Below are 17,686 nucleotides of genomic sequence, written 5' to 3'. Positions count from 1 at the left end.
TGGAGACTGACTAGAAATATGAAAAATGTGTACATTGTTTTTATTTATTGCACAAAAAACGAATTCCTTCTATATAATACAGCCTTACGTACGTACATAGTTGCTGTATAAAAAACATGTTTAATAACATTGACTTTGAATTAATAATAATAATAATGCTAGTAGCCAAGAGTACGGAAAAATGTTCAAGTTCACTGCTAAGTGCATAAGTTAATTTATTATTACATTCGTAGATGCAATGTCTATGCATTGAAAACGAACAAGTTTTTTTATGAGCGAAAATGTAAAATATTTAAGATTTTTTTTTTCTGTTCCTACTCTCCTTTTTGTAATCGAGATCGAAGCATTTAAAGGAAGGAAATATGAAAAGGTGTACAGTTCTGATCAAAAAATATCCCCCGATGGAAATTTTCTACATTAAACACGACGATCTCTATGCCTCGTTCGTTTCGTCTGTTCGTAAAACTCATTTACAGATATTGAAAATTTTGTGTATGGGAAATATAAAAAGGAAGCTGAAATATCCACTAACACATACATAAATTCTTTTCCTTTGTAACATGTATATCCAACAACTTCGGTTGCCTTCCATCCATCCATCCAAAAAACAAAAAAAAAAAATGTGTATAGAAAGTGTACAACAAACTTCACAAAAAAAGGAAACTCCAATCATTCGAAAACTAACTTCTTCTTTATTCTTTTAATATTTGTGAACGTTCCAGTTGTTCGCTCTTAAAGTTGTAAATAGGAGTATGCTTTTTTTTTATGAAAACATCTGCCGAATACAAAGCCAAATGCATATATTAGTTGAATAAACGAAAAAGCGGCACAAAAAGTGATGAGAAAGAAAAGCATAACAAAGAACATGAAAACTGGGTATAAAGATTTTTCAAAAAAAAAAAAAAAAAACACACAGCACATGATGGGGAGATGACGATGATGAATATGAGGGATAGAATATAAAAGCATAGTTTTTTTTTTGTTCTGGTGTGCGTGTGTCTATTCCTATATTTTTATTTCTATATATAATATCCTCCCTCTTTAACATAAATTAATCTTCAATTCAGAATCCCATTGCAGTTGCCGGAGTGCTATGCTTCTCTCGATGTCTGTATGGATTTCCAAAAAATACAATTCATTTGAGTTTTTCCCCCTTTTTTTATTATTAAATTCTAGACATTTGTCAAATGAGGCTTGTGTGTGAGCACAAAAGGCTTCCCCTTCGATATTAAATTTTCCTTTTTTTTGTCGATATTTTATTACAACAAGGGGTCCCAAATATAACTCAGTGAGTCCTAAAACCGTTGAAGTATCAAACGGAAGAATTAAGCAGCAAAAAAAGAGTATTTAAGTACTTATTCAGTATGCGAAACCTCATCATTTCTTAAAATAATCATTATTGATGTGTGTGTGTAGCTCTATGATATTTTACAAAAAAAAAAGAAGAATGTTGTTATTACACATTGTAGCATACAAAAAACTGAACATAAATGATATTTGGGAAAAGCTATTTGTCCCATTCTCGCTTATTGCTGTTTCTATTTAAAACCCGATTTTCCACACAAAAAATATATATAAAAATCAACTGTTTTTGCAAGTGGCTTCAAACGATTTTTCGACATTGCTGAAAGCAAAAAAAAAAAATTATAAGCATCACTACATTGTAGGTCATTTAAAATGTAAAGAGTCGTAAAAAATTAATATACAGACTTAGATAATTATGAGCATTATTATTGAAGCTTTATTAAATGTCCTCTATAATTGCCATACATCATTGACTTAAAAATACATCGAAAAAAGCATGCAAATTCTCAAAAAAAATTGATACATATCCTTAAAGATGCACAAAATGAAAGCATTTTCGAGAATTGAGAGAAGTCGAAGGCTTATGAAATGAAAATAAAGAAAAGAAAAAAAAAAGTCTTTAAAAAAGCGTCGTTTCTTTCTGAAAATTCAAAATCTGCTACACATACATGCTTAAAGTTCCCCGAAGCGAAACTGAATTGAAGTAACCCATACACAATACATACAATTTTTCTCTTTGCTTTTCACATCTTCCTTTCAAATAAAAAAAAAATATTTTTTTTTTCGACTGTTTGCGATTAAAATATGATTCGTAAATGAACAATTTTTCTCTTTTCACTACCTACACATAACAAAAAAAAAAAACAAGTTGTATGTTAAGTAAGCTCCTATACCTGTAACATTTATTCATTCTATGTTATACTGAATTGATGATCATATATAGCGATGAAACTTATTTCATTTTGATATTTTCGAGAATGTCATTTTCCTACTTTACATGGACGCTGTCGAAAAAATGAGCTGTGTGGCAGTGACATTGAGAATTTTTTGTTAGTATTTCCTTTTTCGGTTCTTATGCTTAATGTGTTCTAAAATGTTAACTTTATGATCAAATGACATTTGAATATGTCTTATAATGAACATAGTGATTTTATAGGATTTAAATTGATCGTTAATATCTATTTAATCTTGAAATGTCAAATTAAGAATTTAACGTTTTTGTAAGATTTGAATTTTCCTAGAAACTAAATTAATTTTTCAACATAAAATTTATTTAATCTTTTAAAATCAAAATAACGATTTTGTAGAATTCAAAATTTCCTAGAAACATTTTAGTACTAAATAACACTATTCGAATCTCAACTGACCGTTGATATTTATTTAATCTTTTTTAAATGTCAAATCCCACATGAAAACTTCTCTGTGCATTCTCCTTTTATTAAATTACAACTTTTTTTTTTAAATGCTATTTTTAGATATAAGCATTCTTGTAATTTCATAAATTTCACCATTAATAGTCTCATAAATTGTTAGGTTTTATTATGTGATTAAAGTTCATACGATCTCCTCTATATAATGTGCCAAGCCCAAAAAAAAAAAAAAAATTGAATGTGCAAAGTGAAAAATGCTGATCTTGAGAGAGTAATAAAAAAATTTACATTCTTTTCTTTCTTTCTTCGGAAAATAAAATTTGAAACTTCAAATGTGAAAAAGAGACGGAGAGTAAATGTTATTTCTTCTATGGATCCCGTCACAAAATAGTGAAAAGAAATGTCATGTTGATAAAAAAAAAAATATATATATATAGGAACGACAACAACAACAAAAAATTAGCAACGTTGCGCGTATGATGATGAAAAGAGTTTTCGGCAGAAAAATCATATTTTTTTTTTTTTGTTGCCACTTAAGTACGAAATATTATAAATACAATAAAGATTTTTCTCTACATGCAATAAGCAATAATAAAAAATAATAATCATCATCACTGAGCCTGACCATAAAAACACTTTGTTCGTTTTAACCTTCACTTTAAACAACAAAAAAAAAAATGTATTAAAACTGAGAGAAAAATTGCCATCATGTATATGAAGTGAAGCCAGAGAGCATTTTTATGGTTTTTTATACGTTTTCGTATATTTTCTTTTATTCTCACATGAAACTTTTAATAAAAAATGATGATGATGATTTTTAAATATCGCCTGTGTGTAGGCAGGATTTCACTGTACAGCTGATATACTCACTTCTGCTCAACGCAATGAAAAATGTGCAAATTAACAATACAAAAACAACAGACGTGAGTGAAGGAAAGAAAAAAAAAATAACGAATTAAAATTGCTTGTTGATTAACATAAATACTATTAAGCACGATGAACTTAATTAAAGCTCTGGCATCACAAAAAACTTTATTTCAATTCAATTCAAAATAATATAAAAACTTATACACATAATGAAATAAAAATCGGCGCTCGGCACACACCATTACACATATTTGCGAAATTGATTCCCATTTAAAATCCCCAAAAAAAAAAAATCGAAATATCTTATTTCATTTATGAGATTGGACGTGTGTATGTAATACAGTCATAGTCATATGAAAGACACTTGTTTTGTAAAGGAACGCGAAAAAAAAAAATAAGAATGAATAAGACAAGTTTCGGGTTTTTGGTTTTGTTCATGTCTTTTTTGTGTGTTCGACGATCAAGAATCATATTTGGAGTTTTTAATACATATTGTGTAGGTGGGTGGATAGGAACAAAAAACAGATTATACTTCTTATTTTTCACTGTTGCTGCTATGTTGGCTAAATATTAAAAAAAAACTTAATAATTATCAAGAGAGTTGAACGAAAGGAGCTTGGAAGTAAAAAAAATATACAACACGTCACATACTACATGCAGTTGTTGCAATAAAATTTAAACAAATTGTTTCCATAAAATGTCGTGAAAAATGGAAAAATTCCATGTACTTGAACACAACAAGGCAGGCTTAATGGCAAATGTCGTTTATTTTTTTACACAGGCAATGTCCGAGTAAAGTATAATTCATTTATGTGCATATTGATTGAATTTTCTTTCCGTTTTAAAGTTTATTGGATATTTAATTTTTTTTTTTTATTTTATGTGATGATAAAAATAAATAAAATAAAAAAAAGCCATACTGCACCTTCAAAAGCTTCATCCTAGAAATTGTTATAAGCGAACAAATTTTGCGCGCGTAGCATACAAGCATCTAAAATTATATTCAAGTGTGAAAATTAATGTATAACAAATCAATTTTAAGTATTGAGCAGCGCACTCGATTGTGCGATTTGCATATGCGATTTTTTTATTTTCTTATGAACCTTTTTTTTTATTATAAATTCTATAAATTGATTACATTGCCATTTGCGCGAATGTAGCGCGTAAAAATAAAGTATTTACGGTGTATTTGTTGCTGCTGTTTATAAAATGCTTCATTAAAAATGTTTGAAAACTCATCATCATCTCCCATTTCTCCTTATTATACTTACTATCGGCCGTCAATTGTATCTAAATTTAAGTTTTTTTGTCGTCGTCGTCGTCGTAGTCGTTACACTATGCAACTCCTCATGCATATGTAGTTTATATAAAATTAAACACAGTAATATGACGTATTAAATTTCTTGGTAGCTTGCCAGTAATACATTCAACATATATTTTTTGCATGCAGATTTTCAAGACAACGCTAACAATATGTCCATTATTTTTCTTTGATCGACCTTGACGCAATCTTATAATGACTAGCAGACAATGCACTGTGCAAGTGATCATCCACACATCTACAATGCGCATTTAACTCTTGTGTGTTATTTTTTTTTTTCTTCATATATTTATTATTATTATTAAAGCATATTCATTATGCATAAATTTAAACTTGATTATAATCGAATTATTGTGTATTTTTTTTTTTTTTGTTCACTCTTTTCATAAAGTAAATGGGAGTAGACTTAGTGTGTATAATTGTATTGCATATTAATTAATAATTCTTTTATGTTTGCTGTATTTTTAATTTCAGAATCAACTTGAGAAGTGAGGAAGATAAAAGTACGCTGAATTATCACAGAAAAACAACAAAAAAAAAATTTTTCCGTTTAATTGAATACAATACAAAAGAAAATAAGACCATAAAAGATCATCAACCATGGATGATGATCAACAATTTTGTCTCCGATGGAATAATCATCAGAGTACGCTAATATCAGTGTTTGATACATTATTAGAAAATGGAACACTCGTTGACTGCACACTAGCAGCAGAAGGAAAATTTTTAAAAGCACATAAAGTCGTCTTATCAGCCTGTAGTCCATATTTTGCTGTAAGTCGTGCATTGATACAATTTATGAAGGTTTTGTTTTTATTCTATGACAATTTTTTTTTCTATATTTTTTTGCAACTACAGGCTTTATTATCACAACAGTATGATAAGCATCCAATTTTCATCCTTAAGGATGTTAAATTTCAAGAATTGCGTGCCATGATGGATTACATGTATCGAGGAGAAGTGAATATTTCTCAAGATCAGTTGGCAGCTTTACTTAAGGCAGCCGAATCTTTACAAATCAAAGGTCTCTCTGATAGCCGAGGAGGAGGAGGAGGAAATAATAATTCCACTAATACACCATCTCAAGCACATAAAAGTGATGTGAAACAACATATACCTGTACCACCAAAGGTAATAAAATCGACACGAAATTGTTCCACTGACATTTAACTAATTATCATTTTTTAATTGATTACAATAGGCTTCAGGCTTAACCATAGAAAACAAAAGACCGCTTTTGAGAACAGATTTTGATGCAGAAGTGTCAGGCTCTCGAGAAGGTTCAGTTTCACCATCAACACGTAAGCGCAAAAAAGTAAATCAACGTCGTAAGAGCTTGGCTGAAACAAATAATTTATTAGGTATGCGTCATTCATCCATAATCAAATGATTATTTTATTTTCTTTTTTTAATGAACTTCTTGAACTGATGATTTATGTCTCTAATTAATAGATAATCATGACCAGCACTCAAATTCCTCATCACATTCTAATAATCAGCAACAACAATTATCAACCTCCGCTACCTCTGCACCTACAAACAATTTGTCCGTTACCAACAATAAAAAGACTGAACAAGACGGAAATAATCAGGAGCATGATGAAGATAATGCACATAATACAAAGCGTTTAAAACAAACAACGGATGATTCGGACAATAATAAGCAGGATACGGAGTTAATGATTGAACCTAAAAATGAATACGATGATGATGATGAGGATGATGAAAATGTTGAGGATTTGACAATGGATGATGATATGATGGAAGATTTAGACCAAGCAGGACCCAGTCATGGCGGCGAAGGCTCTAGTCAAGGTACATTCTTAAACAAGTCATATCCAGGTTCAAGTTTACTAAGAATTTTATTTTGTGTCTAACATAGGATATCACTGGCAAATGGACGGAAGAAATCAGGAGAGTCAGGAGGGAAGCGGACAACATAGAGACGCACAAGGTAAGCCTAATTTTTCATTTATCGGTACATTTATTTCTGCGAGGACAGTGTGTAGTTTATTTTTCTACTTTATTACACTCCAATAATATCATGTACATATATTTATTTTTATTTATTTATTTTTTACTTAAATGATTGACTTTCCAAAAGCAATATCATTTTTCTAAAGTATATATCTTAACATAATCTACGCATAAGTTTTAGTACTTTATATACTTGTATACATTTCATTATAAATTTACATTCAAGTCACACGTTTTTATTAACATTTTTATAGAGGTATTTGAGGTTCTAATTTATGAATATACATTGTTCTCGCAAAATAAATGGCCAAAGCGCCAGAAATCTTATTGCAATAAGTTGAATAGTTAGAGAATGTTGATTGGATTCTGCATTAATGTGTATATATAGTTTAGGGATAAAAACTCAAATCAACTGTATTGCATTAAGGCTTCTGTTAGACTTTGATTTGGAATGGTTTTTTTTTTATTAACATTTGACAAAACTTTTATGTTTGACAATGAATTAATTTTAACATTTGAAACCTTTTTTTTCATATATTAGTTTAGTTTAATATTGCAAAAAAAAAAAAACATTTGGTGATTGTGTAGCATAAAAAGCATTATTAATATTTTATTTATTATTGATCGATGATATAACAATCATATTTCATATTTCAAAAAATCGTGATAATTACGCACACAGAATATCTGTGAAAATTATTTTATTTTTAATATTTTTGTAGTTTTTGACCTTTAGTTTTGTTTTTAGAAGTAATTAACTAAATTTTTTTTGATTCAGAAATGAGATAAATTTTTTTGATTTTCTGAGTGCGTATCTATTTTATACTTTTTGCATTTTTATCATTTTTGATTTGGTTTCTGTTGATTTTTTTTTTTTATTATTTCTTCAAATTTTATACTTTTTAAAAAATTTATATTTTTTTGCCCATATTTTTAAATCTTTTTTGTTGAAAAACATATATTATAAAATTCCTATAAGCCCAACAAAAAAAAAAAATTTTAAATATGACTTGCGGAAAAAGAAAATTTTTATATTTTTTAAAAACATAATAATTCCTTTTTTCAACATCATCGTCTTGTATTAACGAAGAAATATATTTACTATATTTATATATATGAATACCTATTTAAAAAGTGAATGAGTTCAAAAACATTCGCATTTTGTACATAAATTCACATTAATATAAATATTGTGCTATGTACGTAAAAAGAAGCAAGCAAGTAAGCAAAGCAAAAAAAAAAATTAATTTGCTATGAAAGAAAAGTGACACATTTTGAAGAAACTTTTTTTTTTATTTTCATACATAATAAAACCTTTCCTTATTGTGAAATGGAATCGATATATGAAAGCAGCAACGGCTTGTACATGAAAAAGATGTGTATAATAGCTTAAAATTTCTCCAAATTTAAAAAAAAATAACTTGTTTTTATAAGAAGAAGGAAAAACCATGCTTAGAAATGGGTGAGAAAGTCCACGTTATATTTGCACACGTTGGCCTTCATTCTTGACAACAAAAATTATTAAAATTAATAATCACATTTTCATTTTTAAAACAACATAACATGTATCATTGAATACATAAAAAAATCAGTCAAAATCAGTGTTTTTTTATTATTGTTAAAGTGTTGAATTAAAAAAAAAGAAGAAGTCAAAAAAAGTTTCCATCATCATCAATGTGACGACTACCAATGTGAATGGTATAATTCTTGGTATTTAGAATGGTAAATTTGTAGTTACATATTTATGAAAATGAATATGTAATGAGGTAATTCACATGGTAGCAATCACAGAGAAACATGAGTTATAGAATGGTAAATAATAAGGTAATGTAAAGCTACTACGTTCTGTATCGGATGTAGTAGAACAAAATTTTTAGAACAATAAGTTAAATTTACAATATTTTTAAGTTTAAAATTTTTCAACAAAAAACCAAAAAAAAAATCTCGAATATAAATTTAAGAGTTTTTCCTTTTTCAGCTCTGCGAATGAAAAAAAAAGTATATATAATCAAGTAGTAATTTTTTTAAAAATAAGTGTAAGTGATAATGAAAAGAAATACGCGTAATTGTGAAACATGATTTCAAAAAGAGAAGAAAAAAAAATAAGAATAATAATATGAGATATTTTAGAGGGCCAACGTGGAAAAAAAAGTACAAATTTTAAATATAGTATAACTATACATACACATATGAGAAGATGAAAAAAGAGAATTACAGTAGTGGTGTATAACCAAGAAAAATAAGACTTAAAACAGAAATTGAGAAAAATGAAACACAAAAAAAAAGAAAAAAAAAGAAGAGGAAAAATTTTAGCATAAAGGAGAATGTATAGTGAAATTTAATGGTGTGTACGAACAAAAAAAATAAGGAACAGAAATTTGTGAGTGTATTAAAAGTGCTCAAGTTGTATTTTTATTTGTAATGTGACATTGCCACCGTCTCGTTTACGTTAAGCCGCATGTAGCGACACACTGTGAGCAAAGAGAGAACTAAAAAATTTTCATTTTTTTCGGGTTTGCGTCCATGATAGTCATTCTCTGTGTCTTACCTACCTTACCAACAAAATAATAATCTGGAACGCACAATGCAAACTTTATTCTTTTTTTTCATGTATGTAAATTGATTGAAAAACATTGAAAAAATATAATACAGACATTTTCATGTACGTAGGTGAAGGTCAATGTCCTTTTAATGTAAGATATTTTTTCTGCAATTCTTTGTTGCAATGAACTCTTTCATACTTACCTATTATGATGTTTTAATGATCATCTTTTATATATACTACTGTGATTGCATCTTTTTGCAATTCTGTCGACGATTTTTTATAGTCTTGGAAATTATACACATAATTATTGTGAATCATCAAGCTCTATTGGCTTAATCATGTTTTCATTCTTCTCTGAAACCTAAATACGCAAAAAAATACATACTACACACACATTAATGAAGCTTTATTAATATTTGAAAGAAAACGAAAAATACCTTTTATTGAGGTTGTTAACGACGCAAATTAAGAAGGATCCGTCATGGAACTATAAAGGCTCTGCTATACCTCTTACTAGCACCAAATGGAAGCAGTCTAAATTTGGCAGCCATATGGACATCAAATGTAAGTCGCTTAAGTTTGGCAGTCGTATGGACATTAAACGTAGTCAGCAAATCGAAGTCGCCTAAGTTTGATAGCCATAAGGACACCATACGGAGGCAGCTTCCATTTATTTTAGCCATATGGATCCCAAACGGAGGTAGCTTCCATTTGGTATTAATAAAAGAGATTTACCAGAGCCTTAATAGCTCCCATGGCAGAATCTTCTTTACTTGTGTCGCTCGGTAGAGAATCGATGTTTATCCTTTCTCTTAAAAATCACATTTAAATCCTTTTAATGCACGCTTTTTTTAGTTTGAACAATTTTTCATATATTGGTAGAAGATTTTTTTTTTTAAGTTCAATTCTGAGTTCCAAAAAGTAGCAAATTTGAGTTCTGAATGTTATATTTTTTTAAGTAATTTTTTTTTTCTTAATTTTGTGATTTTATTTTTCATTTATTTTTCAATTCTGTTATTTTTCACATTATGTTTATTTTTCTTTTTCTTTCATATGTTTTGTTTACAAATTAACCTTCGCGCAATCACATTAACCTCTTCACAATATGCTTAACAAAAAAAACCAAACACACACACACAAACATTAACTCCTCGCTAAAATTGATATAAAAAAAAACATAAAGCTAACGAAGAAAATTTAACCTGTGTACCGGAAATTTTTGCAAAAATTAAGCAAGACGAAAACACATCGACAGAACGTTTTCCATGTCCAGTATGTGGTAAAAGTTATTTGCGTCGTAGACATTTACAAAGGCACATGAGAGGTGAGCAGAGTAATTCGAATGATTAGATTTCGAAAGTTTATCTATAAGAGATAGAAATTTTTTACTTAAATGCTGTAAATTGGCAATAATAATAATGAGGCTGACTAGATAGATTTTTCATGAGATTAGAGGACATTTGAGTATGTAAGGTACCGAATGGTCTGTTTTAAATGCAATACTTGAGTTTAGCCACAATTGATTTCAATCACAAAGGACATTTCATTACACATCATCTATAAATTAAGATTAGATCTCTAACACAGTCTAGTACTTAATTGGTCAGCCTATCAAATTTATCACTTACCCAAATCGTTAATCTTTCAACCTTTTTAATTGCCAACAATATGAAATGTCCATTAAGAGATGTAACATGAATTAAAGAGATACAGCCACAAAAAAAAAGTAAAAATTTTTGTCCATATAGTGTGTTTAGTTAGAGAATTTGGATATAAAAACATTTTTATTTGATATCGACATATATTTTTCCTTTTTCGATGAAGATGAATGTGTCAATATACCTCCGCGCTTTCACTGTGAAATGTGCCCATCGAAATTTCGTCGAAAATATCACCTTGTACGGCATTTGAGCTCAAAGCATGGAATAATTGTACCTCCAACACCGCCAACGGTTAAATCGGCACATGCTAAAGTGACAGTTAAAAAGGAACCTTCAGAAAGTAAAGAATTAACAATGACTAATTTACTAATGAATAATTTCGACAAATTCTCCGTCGAAGCGTTAATGATGAAACAGGATAATAATTATCCTTCGCCATTGTCTGGACAGGAGTATTCACCGTTAAATGACACGGACGTATCTATGGCACAATTAGGATTACAACAAACGTTCCAAAACTTAAAGAATTTATTTGTAAATTATTCCCTCAACAATGTCTCTAATTAACTTCTTAATTTTTTTTTTCTTAAATTCATACTTTTTTTAAAATTGATTTGTTTTAATTGTCTCTTATCCTTTTAGTCTCACTTGGTCTCTAAGATATGATTTTTTTTATACGATAATTAATTTATTTTTCTTTTTTCATTATTCATATCCATCATACTATGACCATTTTAACTTAATTTATTTATATGTATTTCTTTTCATTTGTGGAGTCAAATTTGATCATTTACCAAAAATTAGACTTAAGTTTTTTACTTTTATTAATTTAATTAATTTTACTAATTTTTTTTAACATTAACATTAATTTCCTTTCTTTTGTAGCCTCACATATGAATGTAAATATTTTTCCAAAAAAATATATACTAATAAATATTTGTGCACCTTTAAAATTGATATTTTATTCGGTTTCTTTGTTTAATCTTTGAATTTAAAAGATTTAAGTCCATCAATCAAAGGTCATCGGTCAATAATTGGTCATAACATTGGCATAGACGTTTTTTTTAACTCATAACTGTTAACTTATTTTTATAACATAATATCAATGTTAATCAGTTCTTTTATCTCAATTAACTATATTTATATTATTGTGTGCATGGCTTTGTGTGGAAGTAACGAAAAATGCAATGATTTGAAAGCTCTTTTACTAATTTAACAGCGGTTCTGTTTAGAGAGCTTTTAATTATATCTTTCTGAGTCTTATATAGAAAAACGTCTAAGCTTATATGTTATCAGTAATGTTAAAAGGTCTGTTTCTTTTGGGTTAAATGGTTTTTTGCTCCAAAAGTTCTAAAAAGCTCAAAATTCGAATTAAATCTCACTGGATTAAATTAAATCCAGTTGGATTTATTTAAATTTAATCTTGTTGAAATTTTCAATTTTTAAATTTAATTCCTGACTTCATTGCTTAGTCATTCAAGAAATTCAATTTACTTTTCGATCGAGGATATTTCACTCAAGAGTAACAGACCATAAATGTTTAACATAAACAACCTTACTTCATCAGTCTTTGAAACTCGCTAATTTCCACACACAAAAAAAGAAAACATCCATTGAATGTGGCGTAGCATTAACAAAATTAATTATTCTATCAACAGATTTCATTTGCAGTTTTTGCTAGAAAAAAAGTCTTATTACGATTAATGAATCTGATTTCTATCCTCTATCATCGAACCTAAAATTCCAATTTTTTCAAAATGTGATATAAATACATCCTACAATAAGTTAAATTAATTATCTCGCAAAAGCTCTAATGATTGAAATAATTGGGACATTAAGAGAAATAAGAAAAAGTCAATGTATGTGACTTATAAATGAGAATATGATGATCGCACGTGATAAATTAATAATAATACATGCTATATGTTTCTTCTTAAAACCAAATGCTTTCTTAACTTAATTTATCTATTATTATAATTTTTGTTTTTTTTTTACATCTCTAAACGTTTTTGCAACATGTAAAATCTTTTTATATATCTCAATGTAACTTAACAAAAACTTCTTGCTGACAAAAGCAAGAATCCAACAAAAAATTCAAATTTTTTTTTTACGAAGATTAAGGAATAACTTTTTTCTGACATACAACTTTTTTCCATGTTCTGTTTATTTTTAGATTGTAACGAATCAAAAGAAAAGAATTTTGTTTGTGCTTTATGTTTGCGTCGATATAGCAAGTTATCATGTTTAAAGCGACACGTTCGTTATGAGGTTAATACACATGAAAAAAAAAACAATATACAATTTACTTTTAAAATTGTATTTTTTGCGATTGATTTACTTATACTTTTTTTTTTCTTAATTTTTGTTCTTTTCTTTAGTGTTCCGAAAATCCAAATCGAATGTCATTTAAATGTCCTTACTGCAATCACTTGAGTAAACGACGTGATTCGTTAATGCAACATATTTCTGCATTGCATCAATTTAAAAAATCACTTTAATACACAATGTATGCATTATACATAAATTAAAAAACAAAAATTGTAATTAGTATTTTTATAAATGTTGTTTAAGGAACAAAAAAAATTCTTATTTTTTTGTGCTCATTTTCATCATCATAAACATCATCATCCATTCCGTCATTACTATCATTAAAAACAATCCTTTTATGCTGAGTAGTAATGTGCTATGTTTTTAATTTTGTTATATTTTAGCGAACATTTTTTTTTTTTACTTTTAATTGCAAAATATCAATTTTTTTTTAGTTTTTCATACTTTTTTCTCTAAACGAACAAAAAAACCATACTTACAAAAATACGATTTTTTAAATGAATTAATTACATTAATTGCACTTCAATAGAAAGAGAGATATGATATTAACGTCTTTTTTTTTGTCAAAACAATTTTATTGCCCAAAAAAAAACAAAAAAAATATATTAGAATGTTGTGCTGTTTCTAGTCTATTTCACATACACACACATAATGTGAAGTTTTTTTTCTCTCTGTTCTCCTATCTTTATATTTTACAGATTTTTTTTCGTGTTGTGATGGTTACTCATATGATAAAGACATTTGGCACAATATAAAGTTCTCTGACCTTACCAAATTTATTAATATTGATGGAAGATATGAGTGCCCTCGATCAAACTGTTCAAAGCATTATAAAGATGCTAGCTCGTTACAACGGCACATAAGGTGAATTTTTATGAAACAAAAAAACAGAAACTAGAATAGAATAGATGTGCTTAAAAACAAAAAAACATTAATCCTGAGTCAAGATTTTGGGGGTTGTTCACTAAACGACGTTCAATGTTTATGAATAAGAATGTTGTGACAGTTCATAGATCAGTGGTGATGTTGAGCAACTTGTGTTGTGGCACACTAGTGTGAGAAACCTGTGTTGTGACATACTAATGTGAGCAACCTGTGTTGTGGCACACACTAGTGTGCGACACACTAGTGTGATCTGTGTTGCGACACACTAGTGATCTATGTGTCATGAATCCACATGCCGTGTGCAACAGAGTTTGAAGCTTGAACTTTGTATCAAGTCGAGCCGACATTTCCATACAAAATCAGAATCGACGTCGAGATCTGGATGTGGTCACAACAAAGGTTGCATATCACTGTCTTAGGTCAATCTGTGTCGTCAGAGTTCAAAGTCGACTCAAACTTTGGATGAAGTCGAGTCGACTTTGAGGTCTGTGCCATGTCACAACAATGGTTGCCTGTCACTACTATAGATTAATAGAACGGGGAAATTTCCATTATGGACGTCATTTGTGAACGACTCCTTTTTATGCTAATCATATTTTTATATAATCTTTTGTCTCTTTTTCTTTCTTTCTTTTCTTTCTATTTCTATTTCTTATTTCCATATCAAAAAAAAAATATAAATATAATTGTGTCTACCTACATACCTCATTGTGTATGACTTAATGCCAAAAAATAATTTGTTAAATGTACTTATCATTTTCTCTGTTAAATCCTCCCATCTATAAACCAAAAATAATAAGATATGAGTGTGGTGGTAAAAAGAATTTTCGATGCCTTATGTGCGGAAAAGGTTTCTCACAAGGATCCCATCTTAAAAGGCATCTAGAATCACTCGTATGCACAAAATACTTTTTTTGAGAAACGCTTAAAAGCACAAATCAATTAGATGTTGACTTGTGTTGACTTTATTGTTGAAAAACTTAATGAATTAATAATTTTATTGAAAATGAGAAATTACAAAAAAAAAATACAAATATTAATCTATAGTTCTTGTTAGACATGAAAAAAAAATGAGGAATAAAACAGGAAAAAAAAAATATTTTATATAGACGAAGAAAAACTAAAAATTATTAAAATTAAATGGAATTAGCTCAAAGCTTTCCGAGGGAAAAAGTAATTAATACAAATTGTGATTTTAATAAACAAAAAATATAAAAAAAAAAAATTATTGAGAATTTAGATTAAATGATGATGACGATGATGATAGAATGATGATGAATAGAGTAGTAAAAAAATATAATTACAAAATATACTTTAGATACAAATTTTTTTTTATTTATTTTGTTTTCTCTTTTTTAGTTTCTTTTTCCTTCTCAAATATATTTACCGCTATTCTCTTTGTATCACAATGAATTAGAAACTGAAAAATGAAAATGTGTATTAGAAAAAAAAAACAAAAAATGAATCTTAATTATAGAAAAAAAAATATCATCATTTGTACAATTGAATGATGAAGAGAATGAAGGAGAAAAAATGTATAAAAACTTTAATTTCCTCAAGGTTCATAAATGAGGTCAAAAAGCTTGCTCAAATCAATTTTGTTTTGGTCATTTGATGCCTTTTTTTTGTGAGAATGTTGGGATTAAAGGTCTGGAAATTGTTAATTTAGGTCAATGTTCTTATTATGGTACACTTTTAGGCGTTATTCCAGAGATTGGAGTTGACTAGAATTTGATATGATTCATACAAGATCCGAGTCAGCTTCAAGCTCTGCGTTATTCTATGGATTGAGTTTTCTCGACTTAAGTTAAATCGCACGATTTAAATTAAATCTGTCGGATTTAAATTTAATTTGTTTCTTTGAACTTTGGTAATTTGAATATTTTCATATTTTAATTTAATTTTCTGCTTTTCAAAATCAATCCTGCGGATAAAATTTTGTTCCTTTTTTAGTATTTTTTTCTTCTTAAAATTTTTTAAAGTTTTGTCAAATAACATACAAACAAATTGGTATCCAGTAGCACATTTGCATCCTAAATCAGACCCATTCTCAGTTCTTATCGTAAAATTTTATTGAATTTTAAAAGCTCTAAAAAGAGCTATCAATGATCTTGCGAAAGCACAACAAGATTCATACAGTAAAATGTTTCATTAATATTTAATGCCAAAAAAAACGCAGTAAGAAGCCTTTAAAGTGAAGAAGAATGGAATCTCTAATCAGACAATTCTGTTTAATATTGTATGAAAACCTTAAAAGCTTCATTTGATCTCATTTGTGAACATTGAAGTTCAATTTATACTTACTACATGCATTAAACATATTTATTTGATGATAAAAGAAGTAAAACACAAGAAATATGACAAAAAAAGTTAAAAGTATTATAATTTATCATGATAATGAAGAATTTTTGAGAGAAAGGGCTGAATTTTTAAAAGGAAATGGAAACAAAAAAACAAACAAACACAAAATTAAGAAAAAAATGTTCATTATTTCATGATTGAATATTGGAATTTTTATTTTATTTAAAGGTAATCATGCAATGACCAAAAGTGTTCTTGTTAAATATGAAAATCAGAAAATTCAGCATCGAACTGGTATTAATGAATTAGAATCAGACAATTCACCAAATTCAATGAAAGTTTATCCTTGCATAAATGGATGTGGACGTACATATAAATTACTTTCATCATTAACACGACATTTAAATTTGGTAAATTAATTTAATATATATAAAATAATTAAAATTGTCATAAGACCCACCCCTCTTTTGATTTTTAACAGGAATGTGGAAGAGAAAAATTATTTAATTGTAATTTTTGTGCGAAATCGTATACAAGAAAAGAATCCTTAAAGTTTCACATCAATCGTAAACATTCAAGCAATCAGAGTTCATTTGTTGGATACTAGACAAACTGTTAAATCTATTTTAATTTTTAATTTTCTTTCTCTCTTTCTCCTTTCTCTGTCATTTAATCTCAAAAAAAATGAAATGAATTAGACTAGTCTTTGAAACAAAAAAAAAAAAAAAAGAATTAATATAAAGTCATGTTAGGAAAAATGTTGATGATAAAAAAAAGTAATAACGAAACATACAAAAAAAAAATGAAATTAAAATGTTATCAAAATGATTATTTTCGTTATCACACAAATAAAAGGAACAAAAAATAATTGAAAGAAAAAAAATTTTTCATAAAAAAAAATAAATGAAGAAAAAAAAAATTATTTTTAAAGCTCTTTCCTTGCAGATTAGCGTGAATTATGATATATCCATGAAAGGTTAATTTTTATTAATATTTTTTATCAAAATGTCATGTCCGATTCTTTTAGAAATATTCATTCTAACTAATCTTTTTTAACATTACAGATTTCACGAGGCTCTGTTTGACGTAAAAACACACAAAAATTGTGAAAATGTCGAAATCAACA

At 27.9% G+C, this 17,686-nt stretch overlaps 1 protein-coding gene across 3 annotated transcripts in view; it reads left to right on the top strand.

The window, feature by feature from the left end:
* The window catches only part of LOC139095511 (longitudinals lacking protein-like), a 31,924-nt gene that overhangs the window by 1,556 nt on the left and 12,682 nt on the right, over window positions 1-17,686 (top strand). For all 3 annotated transcript variants that reach the window (XM_070646884.1, XM_070646881.1, XM_070646883.1), the window contains 5 exons: window positions 5,338-5,637; window positions 5,722-5,994; window positions 6,065-6,224; window positions 6,316-6,678; window positions 6,746-6,817. In XM_070646884.1, the coding sequence (XP_070502985.1) occupies window positions 5,464-5,637; window positions 5,722-5,994; window positions 6,065-6,224; window positions 6,316-6,678; window positions 6,746-6,817 (1,042 nt within the window). In that variant the 5' untranslated portion in view covers window positions 5,338-5,463. The remainder of the gene's footprint in view (window positions 1-5,337; window positions 5,638-5,721; window positions 5,995-6,064; window positions 6,225-6,315; window positions 6,679-6,745; window positions 6,818-17,686) is intronic.

The sequence above is a fragment of the Chironomus tepperi genome, unplaced genomic scaffold, assembly GCF_022539635.2.
Source record: "Chironomus tepperi strain 1889 unplaced genomic scaffold, CSIRO-AGI_Ctep_v1 contig_364, whole genome shotgun sequence".
NCBI lineage: Eukaryota > Metazoa > Arthropoda > Insecta > Diptera > Chironomidae > Chironomus > Chironomus tepperi.
Note: the sequence above shows the minus strand (reverse complement) of the source record. Positions and strands in the feature narration are given on the sequence as shown.